The sequence below is a fragment of the Sarcophilus harrisii genome, chromosome 6, assembly GCF_902635505.1.
Source record: "Sarcophilus harrisii chromosome 6, mSarHar1.11, whole genome shotgun sequence".
NCBI lineage: Eukaryota > Metazoa > Chordata > Mammalia > Dasyuromorphia > Dasyuridae > Sarcophilus > Sarcophilus harrisii.
The window spans coordinates 143,718,715-143,744,341 of record NC_045431.1 but is presented as its reverse complement, the minus strand read 5'-3'; the positions used below and the strand labels follow the sequence as shown (position 1 = coordinate 143,744,341).

Below are 25,627 nucleotides of genomic sequence, written 5' to 3'. Positions count from 1 at the left end.
AGTGATTAAACATTAGAACAGGCTGCCAAGGGCCTGCCCCTTGAGATCTTTGAAAATGGGATAGATAATTAACTATCTATATCCACCTTGGATGCTTTTAGCTTTCCTAAGTGCAATTGGGGACTTGAACTAAATAGTAACTTAATTCACATTTTATTGTAAAGTACTTTGTGTATTTCATATTATGAGCTCCTCACTGCAACTCTGTGAGATAGGTGCAATGGGTATTGCTCTCACCATTTTAAAGATGAATAGGATAAACTGAGTGAAGACCTTTTGTAAAAATGTGACTCTGACCTATGTCCTAATTGGAACCTGAGACTTTGCAATAACAAGTTGACCTATAGCTAAAAGCTGCAGGTGTTATCTTAGATAAACATGTCCTTTCTGCATCCCTTCACCTCTTAATTAGCATTTAAGTACTTATTATGAAAAGAGTTTATTTACTTGTATTCTTTTGTTTCTGGGATAGATTTGTTTAGGGTAAGACTGGGGAAAAATGGGAGATTTGAGACAGTGATTTACTTGTCCATGATTAGGGATTCGAACTTTATCTGTCCTGACTAACCAGCATTCCTGGACTCCCCTGGTCTACTTTTTTAGAATACCATCTTCTCCCATTGTAGACTCATTCCTAATTTCACATATAAGTGCATGTTTGAAAAGAACAGTAGGATTAGAACTTGGGATTCAGAAAACCCAGGTTTGAGTTCCAGATTCATCAATTAGTCATTTGCAAGTTTCTTGGCCTCCCTTAAGTCTGTTTCTGGTTTTAAAGAAAAGGAAGGAAGGAAGAAAAAGAGGAAGGAAGGAAGGAAAGATGGGAAGGAAGGAGGAAAGAAGGAAGGAAGGAAGGAGGAAGGGAGGAAGGAAGGATCCTCTCTCCCTTGCCCCAACAACCCACAATCTAATTTTAAAATTATGGAACATTGTAAATGTGACTTGGTTAATGGTTTATTGTAATATATGCTTTATATCTAAATTATCCTTCCTATCCTATCGCATTTGTCTTTAAGCTATAAAAATTAAATTGATCTCTTATATTTTTCTATACTGTAAATAATACATTTTAAATAATTTGATTAGAAAGTGAAATTATTTTTAGATCTTAAAAATTAATATTTTGGAGTATGACAAGCCTAAAGGGACACCATTTTGTTCATAGTTTTGTGCTTTAAACAATTTTTCTCCTAACTAATCAACAGTTGATTTAGATTAGATATACCAGATTCTATTCTATGGAAGCCCAATTTCCTCTTTATAGGAAGAAATCTTGATCTATAGTTGATCAAAATGTTGTTTTTGATAATATCTAAAGTAATTATAGCCCTATATTGGACTAAATGCTTGCCTTGCATGTTGAGAACAGTATAATTTTGAATGTAGTCTCTGAACTACTGATCATTTTGTAAAGACCTCATATATAGTAAGTTAGTCACTTAGCATTTATAAATCCCCTACTATTTTCCAAGCCCTTTGTTAAGTGCTGGAACCCTATAGGCTTAAAGATCAAGGAATTGCCATGGCAAGAACAAAGTTTTCAGTCTTTGGAATTTAAGATGGATTTTGGATTTGGATAAATTGTTGAGTATGGCCTTCATTCGTCCTTTGATCAGACTTGAACAGGAGCATGATAATTTGTATCTTCTTGGTCCAGAGAGCCCTTACTGATGTGTTGCATATGAGAAGCTTGTGCTATAGCTTTTGAAAAGATTCATTTGAGTGAATTTTGGTGATTTTTATTTTTTAACCCTCATTTTATTCAAAACATTGAATCTTTTCCTTATGTCAGTTTGGTCAAAAGATTATCAGGGTAAGCTTAGGCCAGGAATGAGATATAGAACAATTACCTAAGTCTCTGAATTTCTGTAAATATTTTTAGGCATGCCCCTCACATCAGAGGCAGATGTGGGGGTCATGGATGCAAGCTACATTGTATGTCAGACTTTGGGGGCTTTTCTTGATTAATTTTATTAAACTTTTTTTTTTCTTTTTCTTTTTTTCTTCTTTGTTATAAGGGATGACTGATGGGGAAAGGAATACATTGGGAAATATGTATGACCTAAGAACAGAGGCAAACAATAACATTTTTAAAAAGTTTTAAAATGTTATTATTTTTAAAAATATAATAAATTACATAATAGATTACAAAATAATATATTTATACTATGTGTGTGTGTGTATATATATAATTACAAAAAGAAGTATTCTGGGATTCTTGTTGCACATAATCCTTGTATACATTTTACTGATAATGAGAGATTGTAAGATACAGTAGAAAGTGCATGGGCTTTAGAGTCAAAAGACCTAGTTCAAATTCTGCTTTTTTCATTTGCCTCTGAAACTTTGTGCCTGTCCCCTTTCTGGACCTCTGCTTTTTTTTCCCTTAATGTATAAAAAGAAGAGGATTGATTTAGGTAGACTCTCAGATACCCTTTCACTTTAAATTTAAGATTTTATGATCTCATATGAGGCTTCTGTACATACTGTTAAGAGTGCATTGACTCAACTCAAGTCAGCAGGCATTTATTTATTAAACACCTTCTGTGTGTCAGGCCCTGTACTAAGTGCAGGGAATACAAAGAAAAGCAAAAGGTAGTCCTCACTCTCAAAGAGTTAATAGTTTAATAGGGTAAACAACATGTAAAGAATTACATATAACTAGGTACAAACAAGCTATGTGCAAGGTAAATTAAGGAAAATCAACAGAGGGAAGACACTAGTATTAAGAGGGAATCAGGCAAGACTTCTCATAGAAGATGGGATTTTAGTTTAAACTTAAAAGAATTAAAGGAAACCAGATATGAGGAACGAATGAGTTTAAAGCATGGACAACAGACCTTAAGTCAGAAATTAAGTAACTCTTCATTTCAGAAGTCTTCTGCTTAATCCAGAGAAAGAAAGAAATTAAATCATCATCGGGCACAGGTTAAGGGGGCAGATGAGCAGAAATTATGGCTCCTAAAACCAAACAGTATACTTTATTGATCTGAATATGTCTTCCACCAGCTTTGGTTTATGCAAATGCTCTCATTGAGAATGTCCAGTGAAAGTGACAAATAAGGAGAGAAAAGTTATGCTAAAAATAAAAAAATTATTAATTGGAAGAAATAAGCTTTTTTGGACTTTAATGCAAAAATTTGATCAGTTTATCTGTGTATGTATACAATTTCCTTTCAAAGAATGTATATTTTAGGAATATAACTTATGATGATATCAATAACTGCAGTTTATAGTTCCCTTATATTGAATCTGGAAACATTAGACATGATTGATGATTTTTGTTACCTGTCCATAACTAGTAGAATGATGGATCTCCAGATACTTAAATAATCCTGAGCCTCCCAAATTGCTTCATTCAATCCTGGTTAATTGTGAAATTATGTCTGTGATTTCTCTCCCTATGAAAGAAAGAAAACCATATTGCTAAAGAAAGAAGGTTTTTTAGACAAAATGAAAAAAAGTATGGAAAAAAAGTGAAAAGGTTGAATTTTCAATTTATGCATATAAAAACATTGGCTATAAACACTGCTCACATACTTTATTTGTTTCTTTCAGTTCTTGGGCATAGCATTTCTTGGAATTGGACTGTGGGCATGGAATGAAAAAGTAAGTTAACTTTAACTATATTCCTAATTTTGGTGATGGTTACAAATAGTGCATTGTGTTCCATATTTTCTGGTTTTTCTTGTTAACACTTGAGTATAAAGAAGACTATTTGACAATAAGCAAATAGAGATAATTTGATTGCATCTTTTTAAAGACTACTGAAAAAGAGGGTCCTAATAGACAGCTGCACCAAAATAATTATTGGCATAACTAACATATCTTACATGCAAATATATGTTCACATAAATACACACATATGCCCATACATGTTTGTTAAAATGTAATTTTAGAAAAGAAAACAGAGTTTTTAAATTTTAGTAATAATGATAGATCAACCATGCAAACTTTCACTAAACACCTTCTAAGTGCTACGTAATTAGAATATAGATTTCTTTTTTTAAAAAAGCTCTCTTAAAGAACTTAAAATGTTCAAAATATAAAAATTCTTTTGTAGTAGACCATGGTGCTCAGATAAATTGGGAAAAATTAAAGAAGGGCATGTATGGTATGCAACACATTGTAAATAAGAAACAACATAGAGTGGTGGGAGTAGTTCACATTAATAGTTTATATTATGAGTGCTTGGTGCTGATTGTTTAAGTACAAAAAATGTTTCTTAAAACATATCTAAGTTCTGTATAATGAAGGAAAATGTGAAAATTGTGAATATTGTAGTTTTGATGAATTCATTTAGTTTGCAGTATAATTCTACATACTCTTTTCCATGCCTTTATTTTAGCTCCCATTCATTTAGGGTTTTAATTTTCACATTTTAACCACTTCTGCAGTGGCTATGGAACCCATAATTAACCATGTGCTTTTTTTTTTCTCTTAGAAATACCATGGAATGTTATCTATCCATGAATTTCCATGGTAACATATACTGTTAAATCTTTTATTATTTGCTAAATTGGAAGAATGAGAGATATTAAGTAAACGGCTATTCTAGTTAGCTCAGTACTAATTTAAATTTTTCTTGGTCGGTCACCTTCTACCTATACTTTCCTTTATACTTCCTTGACTCATCCTGTGGCCAAATAAAGAACTAAGGAATTTTCTTCTGAAGGCTAACATATGCCTTAAAGAGCATAATTGTATATAGTGGGCTACTTTCCAATCCAGAAATTCTTAGCAATATCTTAACAATTATCTTCTTTTTTTACAAATGAGTAAACTGAAGCTTTAGAAAGAGTTAAATGACTATCTGCCTAAAGTTACACAGAGAGGAAAATGAAGAGCCTGGATTGGAATCTCCATTCTCTAACTGTAAATCCAATGCCTTTTTCTTTCATAGGTGGTCATGAAATATAATGGGACAGTGGATGATATAGATAGAGATAAATAAATAGATAGATAGGAGATATTAGCTAATAAGGTAATCAACATATTCCTGTATACTTGGTCCAACTGCTCTGGAAAATAATTTTGAATTGTACTAAAAAGTCAGTAAACTATCCATACTCTTTGGCCCAATTATATCATTAGCTATATAAAATTCAAATGAAGTCAGAGAGGAAAGTCCCATGTATGGAAGAATATTTATAATAGCCCTGTTTTTAAAAACCTGATTTTTTTATTGACATCTTTTGTTTTTTAACATTATCTTCATAACGAAATACATCCTTTCCTTCTGTCTCTATGTGAACCATTCCTTGAAGTAGGGAATAAAAAAGAAAAAAATAAATAAAGAAAAGCCAGTTTAACAAAAAGGAACCAACACAAATGTATGACATTTTTCCTTCCCAACATTTTCCCATCTCCAAAGGGAAAAAAAAGGAGAGAAGGTACAAAACCCGACCTTGAATAATACTTTAGATACTTAGTAGTTGTGTAATCCTGGACAAATTTTGTTACCTCTTATAGCCCTGATTTCCTCATCTGTAAAAAAGTAGATAATATCAGCCACCTCACAATTTTATTGGGAGATGCAAATGAGATACATATATGTGTAAGTGCTTTGCAAACTTTAAGCATTATATACATATTAGCTATTTTTGTTATTTAGATTATTAAAAGTACATGTTTAATTTCAATTTACATTTTTGTAGTAATTATATGATTTTCTTCTTCACTTTGCATTAATTTATATATCTTCCCATTCTTCATTTGTTTCTTATAGCATAGTGATTTTTCATGTTTACAGTTCAACCATTTCTTCTTGGATAACTCTCTTGTTTGTTTCCAGTTCTTTGATACTTCAAAAAGTATATGCAAATGTAATCAGTAACTCTCACTCACAATAAAATGATATTTACATATGCAAATGTATAGCAACTTTTTCTTTTGCAGTTATATAGAACTGGAAGGAAAGTGGGTGCCCATGGATTTGGGAATGGCTAAACAGATAATAGTGCCCCATATCAAATTGTTTGCTCATTGATGAAAAGAGGAAGAAAAGGAGAGAATTTGGAACTGTAAAAATATTAAAAGTTATTTTAGGTAATTGGGGAAAATAAATATTATTTAAATAAAAAAAATTTAAAAACAACAAATGTGGTACATGAATGTAAGGAAATACTATTGTCCCATAAGAAATAATAAAGATGAGAGGAATTCAGAGAAACATAGGAAGATTTATGAACCGATTCAAAGTAAAATAATCAGAAGTAAGAAAACAACTTGATCTCAGAGAGACTTGGATCAATGCCATAATTAATTGGGACTTGAGATAGTAAAGTGTATCTCCATAGTAGACTATAGGTGTAGAATGAGTCATACATTTTTGGAGATAATGTTTTGATTTGTTTTTGCTTGATTCTACTAAACTGTTTCATTAGTAAAACATTTTAAGCACTGAGTTCTATAATAACCCCACCATTCTCTGGCAATCAAGTGCTAAGATGTGGACCTCCCACCTCCACTTCTGTTGTTACAGTGATATGACCCCCAGTGAATGAAGTTGTCCTCTCTGCTTCTGGGAAGGTTCTTGCATCAATTCATTCTTTGATCCCTGGTTCTTGGGCTCCAGTTTATAATTTGATGAGTCTAGGAACCCTGGGGATGCTCTGAAGAGGATGCTGTGTAGTTGCCATGGTAACTCCAGAGGGCATGTTGAAACCCTTTGCGTTAACTTCTAAAACAGACACAGTTTTTGAGTAGCCAGCTCAGGGTGACTGGGCAGGGGATCTCCACAGAGCTCAGATGCAGCCCAGGAAATCAGTCAATCCCACTGAGTCCAATAAAGTGACATTTACTTTAGAAAATACCTAAAAGGTAAATCCCTGAATTGGGTCACAGCTGGAAGGATCGGCTTTCCTAATAACTGGGGCTTTAAACAATTTTTTTTTTTTTTTTATGAGAGCAAGAACAGAAGCACTGGGAGCAACATTGGTTACTTTTCAGTTCTACTTGGTGCTCAGACCAATATTGGATTCAGTACCTAATACGTATGATCATGATGTTGAATTAAAAAAAAAACATTTCAACTACCCCCTTCCCCACAACAGCACACAAACAATAAAGGATTTAAGTCTCTGGGCAGTGGGAGGGCCGGAGGCACAGCTGGTGCTGCTGCTGCCGAACTTGTCTCACTGCAGCTAATTTCCCTTCTGAAGGCCGACGACTCCACTCAGGTGCTTCATGCCCAGTTCTGCAATCTGGGCCAAGCTTTTCTCCGTCTCTTTTCTTCTCACCTCCACAACTCAGGAGCCAAGGGGCTTCCCAGGCTGATTAAAATGAAATATTTGCAAAGTGCTTTGCCAGCCCTAAAGCAGAATAGATAAGTGCTAACATTCATCAATCTCACCATTTGACAGCCAGGTTTATCCCCTAACTTCCATGGTGGATTCACCCCTTAGTTTCATAGCTAATTTTTTTTAATTGAAGCTTTTTATTTTCAAAACATATGCAAGGATAATTTGTACAGCTTATTTCTTTAAGTTTCTCTCTTCTCATTTAGAATCTAAACTGATTGGTACAAAAGGAAAAAAATTAAAACACCTGTTGATGGTATCATCAGGAAATACTAAGATATAAATTCAAGTTGTCTCAGCAAGAATTATGAATCAATGAATTAATCCATAGAATTACATGGTCTAGACAAGTTTTGGCGTAAACTTTTTCAAAAGTTTGAAGAACAAATTATCTGTATTTCACTTATTCATAAATATAGAGAAGAGAGACTAACCACTTTTTGGAAGCAAATTCATTATTAATTTTAAACAAAGCAAACTATAGACCATTTTAAATGAACACAATAAAAAAATATATATATATATATATATATTAAAGGAATCTAAATAGTCATTCATTAAAAAAATAAAAATTATTCATTATGACTTGACCAAATAGTTTTTTTTTTTTTTTACCAAGTATGGCAGGATTATTAAACATCAGAAAAGCTATCAATATAATAATCAACTAATCATATGTATTTATTAAGCACATACTATGTACCAAGTACTATGTTAGATGGGGTTATAAATACATAGGCTGAAACAATTTTTTACTTAAGGAGTTTGTATTCTAAGGAGATAAGCATGCATGTGTGTGTGTGTGTGTGTGTGTGTATGTGTGCGTGCATATACTGAATAAATACAATTACATACAAAGTAATTAAATGTAATACTTGGTTGTCATATGACTGTCAATAGATGATGTCAATAGATGACAATTGGCCTGGAAAAAAACCCCCAATATTACTTCATGCTTAAAAATAGCAAGAAAATATAAAGTGGAGGGATTTTTCATTCTTATAATTAGATGGACCCACTTGAAAATAAGGTGCAATATGACATACCATGAATGAACAGAAAAATACTCATTGAAATTAGGTTATTTGGTGGGTGAAAGATGAAATGACTGAGGAAACTAAGGTTCATTATTAAACAATGAATGTCTTTACTCCACTCCTATTTTACATGATAATTGGAAATATTAGTGATCACAGTGAAATTAGAAAACAATTTTAGCAGGATTATATATCTTAATTATAAATTAAGAGGTCAAAATAGCATTTTCAGACAGTATAACAAAAATATTTCAAACAATTAATTAGCAAGGTTGTCATCTTTCAAGATAAACTCTTAAAATTATTTACATTCACCTCTTCCTAGCTGTGTGACCCTGGGCAAGTCACTTTACCCCAATTGCCTCAGCCAAAAAAAAAAAAAATACATTCACATGTCATATATCACAGTCAAATGTCATGGAAAGAAATTTTTAAAAATTCTTTTTATAACAGTAAAAAATACTTGCAGATTAACTTATTTACACATATATAGTCTGATACACACTGTATAAAGACAGCCAGTCAGTTATAAAATCACAGTGGAAAGAATAAAAGAGCATAAGTATAATTGGGTGGGGATCCAATAGAAACTTCCCCAATAAATACAAGAACAAAACAAGGATACTTACTCTCCCCACTGTTATTTCATATAGTTATGGAAATGCTTCCATTAGTAATAAGATAAGAAAAAGAAATTAAAGATCCAAAGATAGATGAAGAAATTGAACTGTTCCTTTTTGCTAGTTCCATTATGGTTTACTTAAGAAATTCCAGGAAATCTTCTGAGATACAAACTGTTGGGCATATCCAAGCACATAGCTAATATGATGAATAAAATTGTGACCAAAAATCTTTGTTATTGTTAACAATATTCAAGGACAACATAGTATCTAATTGTACAGTGTTAAAAGGATGTGAGCATACTGTTTTCAGAGAAGAACATATAGTTGATCTCTTGGAAGGAAAATGTTCAATTACTTAAAAATGTGAATTAAAATAACTGTGGTACCACCTCACAATCACCAAATGGACTAAAATGACAAAAAGTATGAACAGTCAGTACTAACAGGTTGTGGGAAAACAGATAGACTTGTACAATCCCAGTGAAGTTGAACTTGAAATCTTTTGGGGAAAGAAACATTGCTGTACATTGTAAATATATATTTTTAAATCATGCCTTTTGACTTTTAATAGAAAATGTTACATACAAACATTATTTATAATTGGGGAGGGAATAAACATGTCCAATGATAGGCCAAATTAAACTATAGGCATGTAATAGTATAATATAATATAGATTCATAATTCTAAAAGACATGAAGAGATTTGGAAAAACTCACGGAGTATTTTTGTTGTTTTCTTATAAACCAGGAGAACAGAGTACAGAATTTGGTTTTCTAAACAAAGTGATGGAGCCTCAGAGAGAGTGACTCACAGAGTGTTAGGGGGATATTTCATGTATCGGGATTTATTTATTCAAATATAAAACATTAATTTGGAAATTTTTATTTTGTTGATATTTAAGGCTGATTATAATATATTATTTTGAAATATAATCATTATTTCCCACCAGGCCTAGATTTTGCCATTAGTTGCTGAAGTGTTTAATAGAATGAAGAATGTAACAGCACAAAACTCCCTTGTTTATGATCCCATTAACTGAAACATTACAGAGAACTTTGGCCAATCTCTTGTTTTTCCAATTATATAAAACATTTTTTCAGTTAATGGTAGCCTCAAGTATTCTAGGTCATTTAATGTTAGAGATTGATTGCCTTAAATCTCTGATGCAAGGGTCAGTAACCCAGAGCTGAATTGAAGTTGGTGATTTTCCTTACTACATTGGTTGAACTCTACTCTCAAATACTCCATTGGCTCAGTGATCTCATGAATTTGGTTGAATTTGAATTTCCTGCATTGAGGCAGATTAGAACCTATCCATACCAGCCAATCTATGACAGTGTGAATTGTTGAGTCCCTCCAATAAATTCACTTTCCATTTTATGTTCAGTTATTAGTGCAATAATCTAATTTAGCTCTTTCTTTCACCACATAATTAATCTTTTTTAGATACCCTACAATTCTGAAAAAAAAAAGTGGGATTAAGTCCTATAAGAAAAACAATTAGAAGAATGAAATGATCATTTCCTTTTCATCATTCATTCCTTTCTTTGGGCCCCCCTCTTCATTCCTATAGATAAACCAGTTGCAAGTGGAAATTTCCATTTAAGGTTTTAAAAAAAATTAAGTCAAGTTAATAGGCATTATTTCTCCCTTTCATTGTCCTCCCTTTTTAATGTCAGCAACAGTAACAAAATTAAAACCAAAAGATTAAACCCACACAACAAATATGATTTTTTAAAAAGTACATACTCTGGCTAAACTAATTTCCACATTGATTGTACCCAACCATGTATGTCTCATTTTGTATTGTAATCCATCACCTGTCTGGCAGCAGTCAGGTGATATGTTTCATCTTGGTCACTGCATTGATTTGGAGTTCTAAAGCCTTTCACAGTGGATAGTTTTCTCTCTAATATTATCATTTTATAAATCATTTTAGTTTTGCTTACTCCTTAGATTCTTTTAGTTATTTCATACGGCATAATAAGAATTCATCATATTAATATGATACATTTGTTTTAGCTATTAACAAGTGGGTACCTTCTTTGTTTCCCTTTTGGAGCTACTGAAAAAAGACCAGCTGTAAATGGTTTTGTGCAAATGGGTCCTTTTCTTCTTTCTTTGAGCTCTACCTAGTAGAGATATTACTGGGTCAAAGGGTTTGATTCATTCAGTAATTTCAGGAGCATCATTCCAAATGTAAGTAACTATTTGTAAAGGAATATCTTATTTACAGGAAATGTCATCACACAAACTGCAGATTGCTATTGAGCTTTGACAGCTCTCCCTATATTCTTCTGAGTACTGAGGGATCAAATGAGGTAGCATTTATGAACAGTGCTTAGAACGTTGCCTGGCACACAGTAGGTATAATATAAATGCTTATTCCTTCCCCTCCTTCCTTCCCTAACACCCATTGTAGCACTTGACACATAGTAGTTGAATAAAAAGACTATTCCCTTCCCCAGCACTTATCTCAGTGCCTGACACATAATAGGTGCTTAATACATACTTTTTAAAAAACTGATTGATTTAAATTAGTAGTCCTGTTTATGGCCTAATTCCTTCATTCGCCAAGCTTAACTGAGAATATTAACAATCATGGTTCGTTTTGGTTGGATCCCATACCCCATTAGAGTCAGGTCAAGAGTCTGTTTTGTTTTCCCTGAGTTTGAAAGAAAAATAGTGCTGTTAGTAAAATAATAATCAGAGTGGAAGAATGCTAATTTTAGGTGTGAGCTAGAAGTTACTTGAGTAAAAGGATTCTTTTTCTTCTTGATAATAATAATAATAGATTATTCTGAAAAATAATATTGAGAGTCAGACAGGAACAGTAGGAAAAGGATACTCAGAAAGACTTTAGCCAAAGAGACGCCTTTTCTCCTTGGCTTCCTGTGGATGATTATTTATTTTTTTCTTAGGCTTTGATTTAGTCATTGTCATTTGCTTTGTTTAGCCTGGAGTTCCTTCCTGTTAAATTCATACAGTATTTGGAATTAATTTTATGATAAGGAAAATGAGGCCCATTGATATTAAATGCTTAGTAATTTTATCACAAGAGAAGTCAGGGTTTGTAGGCCACAAGCTGGAGCTGGAAACTGGCTGGCTTATAAAAAAAAGTTTATAAGGAATCAAGATTTAGAGAGGTTGGGTGACTTCCCTCGATCAGCGATAGATTTGATTAGAACCCACAGCCGACATTTCTTCTTCAACTGCCTATGATTCAAATAGGAGACACTTACTTGAAACAGGGTTCCAGATAACTTGAACAAAAAGCTGACTCAGTTATTTGAGCTTAGATCAATCCTGTGAAGATGTTCCAAAAATTCCTCTACTAACAAGATATTCTTGTACAATGGGAATGAGCAGCTGCTGCTCTGAATAATCCAGATAAGGTTCTCAAATCCTCAGTCTGGGGCATCATGCATGGATGCCTCCAGGCCTTGCTCTTCATAACTGGGATTTCCTTCTCAACATTAAATTTATTGCATTTTAGTGGGGGGAAAATATAGCTCTTTGAATCATAATTGGAAATCAGATTGATTCTATTTTCCTAAGATCCCAGAACCATTTTCTTTTTGTCACTAAATGATCTCGTTATGCTCTATTATGTGAATTTTGTGTCACAATGTTTATATGTATTATAATGTCTCATTTTATTCTATGAGGTTTTAAAATTTTGAGTTTCTTAATGGTATATTTGTATTTTGATGGATCGGTAATCTCCTTGGTATTCTTTCCATTAGTTAACTCACCCATGACTTCTAACCTTTATCATTCTTGCTCATATTCTGACGTACACCCTTCATCAAGGTTTCAGCCTTTCACTGGACTCTTCCTGGGAGGAGGAGAGTTGGGATCGTTTAAATATTTGTAGAATACTTGTGTAACACTTGGGTTGTTTTATATGATGTCATGTTTTACAATTGTATATTTGTAGCTATTTTTGTTTTTTTGCTCTTTCTTATATGTAAATCTTCACTAGTAATAGTAATCCATTTCCTCTATTTTTCATCTTTCCCATCATATGTTTTTTTCCTCCTAAATGAGTATTTCTCTTTTCAGCAGTGTAATTAACTAACTCCTGTTTCTCTGTCCCTCACATTCCCAAGCCATTACCTTCATTGAATTTGACTTCCAGGGACAGCTAAGTGGTACAGTCAATCCTCCTGACTTCAGACCTGAGTTCAGATTTGATCTCCGACACTTAATATTTCCTAACTGTGACCCTGGGCAAGTCACTTAACCTCCAATTGCCTCAGGGGAAAAAATACAGGGGGGGGGGGAATAAGAGTTTGACTTCCATCTTGCCCCTTAACCATTTCAACCTTGGAATCCACCATTAGCCCCTTATCCTGTCTCCACTTGTGCATTATCAAACCCCAATCCTTGTTTATTTTTATCCTGTATTTTCTTAGATAGCCATCCCTCTCCCTCGCTGCCAAAATGACTGACTAGGTCCACCACCAATTTGACATTATCTAATCCAACCTTCTGTAGACAGAAGGTAGTCTTTTTCTTCTTTCATGAGTTGACTATCTCATTGCCCAGAGTTCTGGTGTATATTTTTTCTTCTCTTCCATATATTATTCTTGTTCCTCTTCCAGCAGAATACTTTGCTTTCTATCTCATATTTTACTGAGGAAGAAGAATGGAAAAGGCAGAAGCTATTTGCCTTGAGCTTCCCCCAAAAAGAAATCTTTCTGTGATATAAATGAAGAAGAATTATTGAGGCCTTGAGAGCTTTCTGAGAATTTCTTTTCTATTTCTGATAAGAGAAGAAAGCAAAATTTTCCAGTCTGCATAAAGATAATGTGAACGGGCAGCAACTTTATACTTGTTTGAACTCGAGAAACTGCTCCTGGGCCCACCAGGCATAGTGCCTTCACCCCCAAGGAGCACTCTTGTTTTGGACCCTAGCGTGAGGTTTGGACCAGATTCAATCTTGGGCAGCCCATGTCTCATGAGAAGGGATTACATTTTCTGTCTCAGACTTTTTGGTGTAGTCAGTCCCCACCTAAGAAACTTAAAGACAATTTTACTTATAATTTGTGTCTAGGACCTCTCTAATGAGAAGTTAACAAAACATCACTCAATGTATAATCTGAATTAAATATGAGATAATTTATTTATCACACACATACAAAAAAAAAAAAAAGACTAAAAGTTTTTAAAAAAATGCCCAAGCAAGTAACTTAAAACGAACACTAGTACAATCTGCTGGGAGGCTTCTACTTAAGCTTGTGGCATAAAGCAACACTGAAGTCTGCTTACATTTACATGTAAAAAGACATTTTACATATCACTTTAACTGATATCTGTTACTAGAACTGCCAGGCTAAGTCAGTCCTTTTCTTGGTTTTCCTTCTCTCCATTTCAGAAGCTTTCCTCACTGCCATTCCTGCAACCAAACACTTTTATAATTGGAGCTAGGACCTCCAGATCTCTCAAATTTGCAGTTATCTTCAATCCTGAGCATCAAGGATTGAAGTACCTTCAATCATCTTAAGATAGGTACTATTTAACTTAAGATCCCCAAAAAAGCAAACAAAGAAGCAATTCCAACATAGGTTTTGTCTTGTCTTGGTAGACTACATACTTTAGTTCCATGTGTTCTTGGCCACTTGACAGGCTAGAGAAAGGGCCAGCAACCTCCCTTCTCCCCATCCCAATTCTTGGGATACTTCTCTCTCTGTCTTTTTTAATTAAAGTTTTTTATTTTCAAAACCTTATGCACAGATAATTTTTCAACATTGACTCTTGCAAAACCTTGTAATTTTCCCCTCCTTCTTCCACCCCCTTCCCTACATGGCAAATAATTCAGTATATGTTAAACGTGTTAAAACATATGTTAAGTCCAACATATGTATACATATTTATACAATTATCTTGTTGCACAAGAAAAATCAGTTCAAAAAGGAAAAAAATGAGAAAAAACATAATGCAAGTAAACAATAACAAAAAGAGTGAGAATGCTATGTTGTGAGCCACACTCAGTTCCCACAGTCCTGTCTCTGAGTGTAGATGGTTCTCTTCACAAGATCATTGGAACTGATTTTAGGATACTTCTCAAAACAGCAAAGAAATAGACTGTTTCCTTCTGTATGTCCCTTCAGTGTTCAGCTCCTCAGCAAATGGGAGATGCTATTACCTCCCATTGTAAATCCCTCAGCCATGATTAAATTGTGAAAATTAAATGTTAAAATGTTAAAAATGTGTTTTAAAAAAAAAACACATTGTTAAAATCAGCCCCAAATACCAAGGATGGTGACTCAGACTCCCAGCACCTCTCTAGATTAGGGGAAAAGGTTTGGCTCCTGAATCACTAGATAAATCCATTTGTAATCTAAGAACTTCAGTAATCTTAAGAACTTAGTTTTAAAACTACTTAAACTTTGTTTCTTATATCCACAAATTTCTATTTGAAAGTAGAAAATGTCCAGGGAAATTGTCTTCTATTTCAAAACTGTAGTGATATAGGTCATGGTTTCCCTTTGCATTCCAATATTTATGCTGAATCTGTTCCCCCAAATGAATAGCAAATCAGCTATTTCTACAGTGATGGCATACATCACTGTAGTTGCTGTGTATAAGTGCAAGTTCAGGGAAGCTCGGTAGTTCTGTGTTTATAGCACTAGCCCTGAAGTCAGGAGGACCTGAGTTCAAATGTGGTCTCAGACACTTAACACTTCCTGGCTGTGTGACCCTGGACAAGTTACTAAACTCCAATTACCTCAGCAAGAAAAAAAAACAACACATGGGTTCAATATTGTCTTGTTGTTGGTGATCCCTTATGAACATTCTTCCACTCTCTGTGTATTTGAAAAGTTATTTTCTTCTTTTTTAGATCCTTTTTTTCTTCCTTCCTAATCTATATCACTACCTTCTTATCTCTTTCTGTGCTCCCTTCCTTCAAATAAAGAGCTCATCTTTGTAATTAAGTGAGCATAGTCCTACAAAGTATTCACACAATTGTCATTTCTGAAAATTCATGTATTCTTCTTCATTGTTCTTTATTTTTATTTATTTCTTATTTTTATTCTAATTCATTATTCTTATTCTTCTCCTCTAGTCCCTTACCTTTCTACAAAGAGGTAGAAAACTTCGTTTTCTGCTGTTGTAATTGTTTATTATGTTGATCACAAGTTCTTAAGTTTTTTTGCAGTTATTTTCCTTTACAATGTTGTTCTCCTTGTATAAATTATTATTTTTTGTTCTGCTTACTTCAATCTACTTCAGTTCATATAAATAAGTTCTAAAATTTCTCTGAACTCATATTTATGATAATTCTGTGGCATAATAATATTCTATTATATTTATATACTATGATTTATTCAGGTGTTCCCAATTGAAAAGTTCCACCTATCCTGCCTTTGTTAAAGCAAAAAAGAAAGAGTGTGTGTGTGTGTGTGTGTGTGTGTGTGTGTGTATTTAGCAATTTAATGCATGTAAGGTGGCATTTTGGCACCAGGTTGGTCAATGTGTAATGAATTTTTTGACTATCATTTTAGATGTCTGTTTAGGGCTTGCTTGAATTCAGCATTAGTAGAAGGTGTTCCAAACTTGGAAAGTTAAGAGATCTGGAATACTGAAGGAGGTCATGTTTCAGCGTTGTTTTAATTCGATTTCTTTGACAGTGAGCAATTCAAACCTTTTTTTTTTTTTTTGGTGATTATTTTCACAATTTTGTTTTTTTCCTTTATGAACTGCCTAATCATATCTTTTGGTGATTTATCTATTGGGAAATGAATGTTTTATATATGTCTTTTAGATTTTGGTTGTTTTATTATTCACCATTTTAATTAAATTTGCTGCTTATTTATAAGGAGAAAATATTGATCTTTTTTTTAAAAAAAAGTTTTTTGTTTTCTTTTTAAAATTTCAGTGTTTCTTTTATTCCTTTTTCCTTTCAAAGTTTTATTATATTTGCTCTTGGTACAATATTGTGGGCAGCTAGTTGACACAAAGGATAGAGTATCAGGCCTGAAGTTGGAAAAACTCATTTTCTTGACTTCAGACACTTACATACTAACTGTATGACTCTAGGCAAGTCACTTAACCCTATTTGCTCAGTTTCCTTGTCTGTAAAATGATATGGAAAAAGAATGGCAAACCATTGTAATATCTATCTTTGCCAAGAAGACCCCAAACGGGGTCATGAAGAATTGGAAATAACTGAACAACAGTAATGTTAATTTTTCTGATTTCATTAACTCAAACTCAGCTCATTAATTTCTCTCTTTTTCTCATATTAATATATTCTTTCAAGGATATACATTTTTTTCTCTATTGCTTTGGCTACATCTCATAAATTTTGATATATTGTATTCGTAGATATTGTATTCTCTCCTTTTCTCTCATGTTAATATATTTTTTCAAGTATACAATTTTTTTCTCTGATTACTGCTTTAGCTGAATCTCATAAATTTTGATATATTGTATATATTATATGTATATGCATGCATATATTGATATGTAGAATTAAGTTTATTGGTGAAGGAAAAACAAAGCAAAAAGAAATGCATGATTCTTGTTCCATCATGAGTAAAAACATTCACAAATTGACTCCATGGAAATATTGACTTTTGGTACAAGATAACTGGACAAAGAGAAGTGAAGATTAAATTGAGATCACCTGTCTCTGTTTTCTTTTGAATGTGAGATCTTTACAAAGTTAAGTAGAAACTTGACTTTTCACACCTTTATTCCTAATATGTTAGCTTGCAGTATATATTTTTCCAGAGGGTTTCTTGTTATTTGAATTCCCAAGCTTCCAGTAGTCACCAGAGTGTAGACCTAGAAGTTTTCTCATTAGTTGCTTTTGTTGTCACGAGCTACAAGTATAAGAGTTTCCAGCAGGCTTTTTCTGGCTCTTCATTTTCACCTGTCACATTCTCAGCAAAATGCAGAGTCCCATGCTCAAGGCTCCCATCCCACAATCCACTGCCCCAGCAAAGGCTAATGAGGGCAGCTAACTAGCCATCTTAAAACCCAAAGGCTTTATTATGAGGAATACATTTAGTTACTGCTCAATCCCATTTTCTAGCCCAGAGATAGGAAAAAATGCTCTTTAGGGACTGGAAAGTTTGTAAGCATGAAAGGAAGCAGAGGAGCTGTGGATTTCATCTGCATCTCAGACAGGGCTAAAGAATAGAAACTTTGGCCTGGGATTCTGGCTTCCGTACAGTTATCCTAGACTTGCCTTGAGACCAGTCCCCTGCACATGGTCCATGTTCAAGATTATATCGGGAGTGATTGTTGCTGCTTTTTATGGAGGTGTCCCTCTCCCTGCCTTTGATACGTTGAAATTTTAAATGGCGGAGAAATAACGGGGGTCAGACCACACCGGCTGCTGTTTCCATGGCAACATGGGGACTTTCTCTCAATTAAAACTACTCCTGCAGGCTGCTCCAAGAGTAAGTATTCAGAGGAGATTGCTTAAAAGGGCCCAAATGTGGAGAGGATAAAACTGCCCTGAAACTTAGTGACTTGAGAATTGACTCTTCTGTCATATTTCAGTAGTTTCTCTGAGATTAACAGATATATATCTGTTATATACTACACACACACAAAAACAAACAAACAAACACATCTATCAAGAGATACTTGGTTCACCCAAATAACTGTTTCCATTTTCCACTAGACTTTAATTTTAAAGGCACAGGCTGTGAATCAATCCTTAGGAATTATCTGAATGTGGGCCCTATCTTAGTGAGTTATAAAAGAAAAATCTCCTAAGAGGGAAAGTTAGCCAGAGTCCTTGATTCGGGCTGGACTCCCAGCCAGGGGACACTTGACCTCTGAGTATTAACTGAATTAGGGAGATCTAGAGGCAGTTAGAGTTTGTGGTGGATAAAGCACCAGCCCTGAAGTCAGGAGGACCTGAGTTCAAATCTGGCCTAAGACACTTAGCAGATTCTAATTGTGTGACCCTGGACAAGTCAAAAATTTATTTAAAAAATTATAGGGATATCTATAATGGTCCAACATTCCCCCCGGATCTGAGTGAGGATCACATGTGTAAATGCAAATATTTTGTAACCTGTAATGTCCTGTGCAAAGCATAGTCTTTTGTTGTTCTGCAGACATTTTTAGTTGTAGCCAACTTTTAGCGACCCCATTTGGGGTTTTCTTGGCAAGGATACTGGAATGGTTTGCCATTTCTTTCTCTGGCTCATTTTTACAGATGAGAAAACTGAGTCAAACAGGATTTAGTTCCTTGCCTGGGATCATTCAATTAGTAAGTCTCTGAGGCTGGATTTGAACTCAGGTCTTCTTGATTCTAGACCCAGTGCTCTATCTATCACACCACCCAGCTTCCCAGGAAGAAATCTTAGAGGTCACCAAGTTTAGTTTTCAACCCAATGCAGGCATCCCTATAACAATGTCCCTGATAAATGGGTCATATCCAGGTACTCTCTCAACGCTTCCAGCGATGGAGAACTCCTTGCTCACTGAAATACCATTGTTTATTGTTTCATGACCCTAATTATTAGAGACCTGGAACCAGGGAGACTCATCCTCCTGAGTTCAAATCTGGTCTCAGACACTTAATAGTTATATAATCCTGGGATAGTCACTTGCCTCAGTTTCCTTATCTGTAAAATGAACTGGAAAGGGAAATGGCAAAACACTCCAGTATCTTTGCCAAAAAACAAACAATGTGAAACAGCCTTTTTCTCTGGTTAGTGTCTGCCTCTTCCAGGGGCATTGTCTGGCTGGGCAGCATGAAATCTCTTTTATTCTGTAAAACAATTCAATTCTATTCAGTTTAATTCAAATAACGTTTTTTGAAGATCTGTTCTCTTAAAAGACACTATCCTATATAAAATCTGGGGATTGGAAAAATGAAAACTCATTGTGTTGGGTATACAACATGGAACCATAAATTTGATCTGGAAGAGATCTTAGAAGCCATTTTACAATTTTCCCATTTTACAGATTTGGAAAATGAGGCACAAAAGCATTAATTGTGTCCATGGTCACATAATTGCTACATGTCAGAGACAGCTTAAGTAAAGACACAGTAATTTGAAAATGGAGAGAATCTAGGTAAATCAACAAAAACTTCAGAAAGATGAGAGGTACATGATTTTGGTTCTGTGAATTGAAAAACAAACAAAAAACACCCCATGAAGCCAGCACATAAAACCAGAATTCAAATGTTTCATCTATTTTTGTTTGTTTCTTTTTTTTCCCCCTCTTAGGGAGTACTGTCAAATATCTCTTCAATCACAGACTTGGGAGGTTTTGATCCTGTTTGGCTGTTCCTGGTTGTAGGGGGAGTTATGTTCATTTTAGGATTTGCAGGATGTATTGGAGCTCTTCGAGAAAACACTTTTCTTCTCAAGTTTGTAAGTATATAACTTTTTTGATTTCAGTCCTTGTGTTTGTAGGGCAGAATATACTGTAGAAAGGATTTCTGCAAACATGAACAAGGTGACCAGTTTCAATATGAAATGGGAATAAAAGGAAACTTTCCTTTGTGTTCCTTTCTATTAGAGTTCAGTATTTAGAAACTCATGATCAAGTGATTGTTCTCATTTTCAATTAATTTAGGAATACCTTAGGACAAAGATGGCAGCTTATAACATTCTTAAATGTGACCTAAACCAAAATAAAATATAGTTCTTCAAAATGTTATAAAAATTATCTTTACATCTAGTTGAGAAAAAATAAAATACTGTTAAAAACATAGAGTTCCTATCAAATTTTAGTGTGTTAATGTATTAATAAAAAATAAATAAATTTGAATTTCTAAGTCAATATGCATCCTGCAAAGGTTGTTATGTATGAGTTAATGGTCTCTTTTTCTATTTGAATTTGACACTTATGCCCTAGAAGAGACTTATAAACATGGCAAAGCATTATGGGAGATGCTGTTTATTTTAGGATTTAAAAAAAAATCCCCTAGTAACTGTTGTTGAAGATAAGCAACTTCCTCAAAGATAGCATTTAAATGTCGAAGTTGGTATGCTATTCCTTGGCATTCTAGCAGCAGATGAGGAATTTGTATATGATAATTTTTTTAGAAGTCAGCTAATGCAAACACCCTTGTAGCTATATAGGTATTATCAGAATTAGAGAATTAAATTAGGATTGCAAGATTTTATAATGTTTTGTACAAAACATTACAGGTTATAAATAAAATGTTTGCATTTACACACGTGATCCTCACTCAGATCCAGTGGAGAATGTTGGGTAGTTATAGATTGTGAAGACCGCGTATTTTAAAATCAGTCGGAGAGTCAGGAATTCAGGTTAGGGGAAAATCGTCAGTTTTTATTCTCAGTGAAGAAAGATCGGATGTGGAAGAGAATGGGCAATATCAATGTGTGCAGCTGAGTCAAGAAGCTAGCTAGACCAGACCAGCAGCCACACGACCAGCAGCTACCATTATCAAACCCAGGCTCAATCTCTCCCAGCTTCTCTTCCTGTCTCTCTGCCTCCACCCACCAAAATCGTCATTTCCTATACAACACATCAGGATTTGCACAGAGAGTGGGTGGGGGCCATTCTTTATCCAAGCATGTATATTAATAGAGTATAGTCCAATTACTATTTAGCCTCACGTGCTTGGGACCTCAGTGCATCAACTCAAGCCTCAGCCCATTACAATAGATATCTGTTTTTTAAAATATTTATTCATGTTTTGTTTTTAGGCAATTGGGGTTAAGTGAGGTGCCCAAGGGGATCCCTGAAAAAGTTAGATCAACTTGTTTCTCATGCCTGCATGTAGTAGAGTCAGCAAAGCAATGGATTTGTAGTCAGGGGACTAGGTAATCAAATTGCAGCCCTCCTGGTACCACCTGTGTGTCCTTGGGCAAACCACTTTAACCACTTTGGGCTTTAGAGTTCCTTCCAGCTCTAAACCTGACCCTATGATTATAAGAATGAGTAAGTCAGGAGTTATTTCTGTTCATTAAAAACAATTCTGACTTGAATACTTGCATGTACCTGGATGTGAAATCAAAGAATAATTTCATTTAGTGATTTTGAGAATAAAAAATAATTATAAATTCCACAATATTTGAATGAATGTAAATTTATCTGTGGTTCACATGATTGACAAGTAATCATTTTTGACAAAGGATGAATGTTGCCCAAGAAACCAGAAACTAATATTATAACAATATTCCCAAGTCAAATCTTTTTCTCCCTTCCCCCAAATGAGTTTTTAATTGTGCATATTTAGAGCAAATGAAATTACTATATTCAATCTGGTGGATACTAAAACTTGTCCTTCCCTTCCTGTGGCAAATATGTTAGTGAAGATTATTTTGTACAATAAAGGAACCAAAATCAAACTTGAAGAGATGGGGGAAAGCCATCAAAATAATTAGAGAAATCTCAATGCATAGAATTCACTGGGTGAGTAAGATAGCCTTTAATCTCAAATTTTTGTTAGAGATTAGAAGTGACCTGGTCAGAGAGAGAAGTAATTTACAGAGATGGTTTTTAAAACACAAAAAGAGGAATTTGAAAAATGACAGAAACTTATTTTGAACATAATTTAATTGGAACAAACAGGTCATCTGATTAGTTAGCTTCTCTTAGATTTTCTTAATCTTATGCCAGACTTCCTTTTCTCCAGGTGGTACATGGTACCTTTTGTTAGCAGAAAGTACACTGGGAAAGAGGAACTTGTAGTCAGTGATTATCAGTCATCGTCGTCGCGAGCTCCCCCTCCCTCCCCCTCCCCCCCCCCAATGTTCCTTAGAGTCCATTACTCAAGTTAGACTTTAGCTCAAGATAAAAAGGGCTTAACCACTAAGACTGGGAAAAAAAATAGCAACCTCTGACCAACCTTTCTTCAGCTGCCAGAAAGGGGAATTTAGCCTCTGGTCAATTCTACTTTCTGCTAGAAAAGGAAATTTAGCCTTTGGAAAAACCTTATGAGTATTTTATTCTTCTGAATTATCTGCTACTAAATCTACATGTAATCTAAACATAAGAGGCGATGTATATTGGTCTGGCTTAGCTTAGGGCTAGTTCTTCCTAAAAAAGGGAGTTTAATCCCCTAATCAAACTAAATATATCAAAATAAAAATTTTTTTTTTTCATATGTGTAAGGGATAAAAGGTGGAATTACTCTGTGTTCTAGCCAAAAGTATAACTATAAGGAAGCTTTTTTTCTCCTTGACCTTCCTTTTCCTCATGCTCAAGATTGGAGATATTACCTGGACTAAATTTCCAGTAACCATGTATGCTGTTGGAGCTAAAATATCTTTATATAAAAATTTGAAAGGACCCATGCACTAACAAGTGTGTCTATTGGTATTTTGCTGTCTGTTGGCTCGAGTGTCATTGTGCGTCCCAGGCACTTGAGTCTCTAAAGCTCTACCCTGGGGAATCCAGATCACAGATTAGGCCCTTAAGGAACCTAAAGTGGGAATGGGGTTTTAGGAGGTGGTGCTGGATTTGCAGTTCTAAGCTGTCTTTTTAGACCTGACAGTGCTCCAGCTTGCAACAGCATATGTGGAACACAATTGGGTAGAGATTGATACCTAAAGGATGTAACATCCACCTAAAGTAGGGGATCTAATTTTTTGCAATCTGGTGAATTCTAAGACCCCTTCTCCAAATTAAATAATTTTAAGTAAATTAAGTAATTTTGAGTAATTTAAGTAATATTTTTAAGTAAACAGAGGCTTCTAAAAATAAAACATTTTACTCCTATTCATCATGGGGTTCCTAAAATATATCTACAAACCCTGAGGCGCCATGCTATATTTCCATAAGTTAACCATATTTATCACACAGTCCCCGCTTTATCAGTTTTGTGAAGTAGATAGGTGACTCTCCTCAGCCACATTTGGTGACCCCATTTGCTATAAATAAAAGGATAGCTCTTAAGTGTTATTTATGTTTCTTTCACTTGGCTATTCCAGGCCTGTCACTTTTGGGGAGAGACTGTGTTCAACCGCAGGGGTTGAGACCCCACCTGGACTTAACCTGTCCTGGTTGTTGCTGTAACGGTTGGCCCTGGTTCAGCAGCATCAAGGGATGTGTGTGCAAAGAGCCGGATGACCGTACAAGATGTGCTGTCCCATCTCTGGAATTTTGTAAGGGAAATCATGCAGATTTTCCACTAGGTTCATGGTTTTGAACCTGAGTCAGAATATTCCAACGGCTTGCTTTTACTTTCCAAAGGCCCCTTCTGACTTTAGAATTCAGAAATGATTCTGCCTTGGAAAAGGATGTTAAAAAGCTGGCCTGGGCCAAGGAGCTAATGCCCCTCAGAGGGCCAGGAGGGGTGGATGGCAGTTTGTCTCACCCTGTTCTTCCTAATGTGGGCAGATTATTTTAATGCCATGCTCCCCCTCACCACCTCTCAGGCTGCGTCATTCCCCTCAAATGAACCCACCTGCTATTTCACCCTGTGCAGCAGGTGCTAGGGAAGGATTAAAAATACATCTGAGTCCTCTGAAGAAATATGGAGTCCTGACCACCATTCCAGATGGCAGGAAAGCTCCAACATTAGGATAATCACTATCTTTTTAATACCAGCAAAACATCCTACAGGTTAGGAATTGGTCATTGTTAAAAGCTCCTGGCAAAAAACATCAATCATGTGAAATCCATTTGGACTTAATTTGGGTATAATGAGTCATTCTTGTTTGCTTACGGGCTTTGGTTAATTACTGACTGCAATACCAGTGCACCTAAAATGTGATTATGGAATTTAAAAAAATCTTTGCTGAAATGTAATTTTGTCTTAATAAATCTCAAGAAACTGAGGATTGTCTGTTTTAGTGCTGAGTAACATTCCAATATAATGGCAAGGCTTTCAAAAGAGAGAAGAGCCAGTCTTTTAACCAAATATGGTGAAAATAGCCATCATAACTATTCTCTCTGTCTTTTGTCTTAGTTTTCCGTCTTCCTGGGAATTATTTTCTTCCTGGAGCTCACTGCTGGGGTTCTGGCATTTGTTTTCAAAGACTGGATCAAAGACCAGCTGTATTTCTTTATAAACAACAACATCAGAGCTTACAGGGATGACATCGATTTACAAAACCTCATAGACTTTACCCAGGAATACGTAAGTTGGAATCCTGTTTCTTTTCAGCCTAAACACCTGTTTGAATGGATGTTCCTATTTCACTGCTTTCCCCTCGCTGTGTTTGCTAAGCCCCCTTTCAGGCTGCAGGTTTTCTGGTCCTCTCACTTGCCCTTGGGCTGTCTCAGGTGGCATTCTGTGGGATGCTTTTTCACTTAATGTGAAGAGGAAGAAGGTGGGATGGCTGTTTGGAGGAGTGCCTGCAGTGCTAGCTGGTCTCTTCCTATTAGCAGGGAATGACAATCAGCTGCTTGTATTTTTTTTAAAGTTCCACCTGGTATCTAAAGATAACTTGTTTTTGGCACCTGCTTCCCTATGCCTCAGCCCATAATTAGGCTGTTATATAATTGGGAAGCATCCTGGCTTTGAAGTCAGAAGACCCAGACTTGAATCCTGGTCTCTGCCGCTAGCCATGCCAGGGACTTGGGCAGGTCACTTTAGGCTTTTTATGACATAGAGTGAGGCCATGTCTGAATCAGAGGGAGGTTGTGAAGTTTATCGCTAATAGAAATGTATGCGAGATAATAAAGTAACAACTTACATGTAATAAAAGATCTGTCGGTCTTTGAATAGATCTCCCTCTGTATAAACCATCTGAAACATTT

The 25,627-nt window shown here is 34.9% G+C and overlaps 1 protein-coding gene across 3 annotated transcripts in view; it reads left to right on the top strand.

Annotated features, from left to right (window-relative positions):
• TSPAN5 (tetraspanin 5) overlaps positions 1 to 25,627 on the top strand; it is a 203,657-nt gene that overhangs the window by 153,457 nt on the left and 24,573 nt on the right. For all 3 annotated transcript variants that reach the window (XM_031941860.1, XM_023505761.2, XM_003772950.4), the window contains exons 2-4: positions 3,559 to 3,609; positions 20,170 to 20,316; positions 24,834 to 25,004. In XM_031941860.1, the coding sequence (XP_031797720.1) occupies positions 20,251 to 20,316; positions 24,834 to 25,004 (237 nt within the window). In that variant the 5' untranslated portion in view covers positions 3,559 to 3,609; positions 20,170 to 20,250. The remainder of the gene's footprint in view (positions 1 to 3,558; positions 3,610 to 20,169; positions 20,317 to 24,833; positions 25,005 to 25,627) is intronic.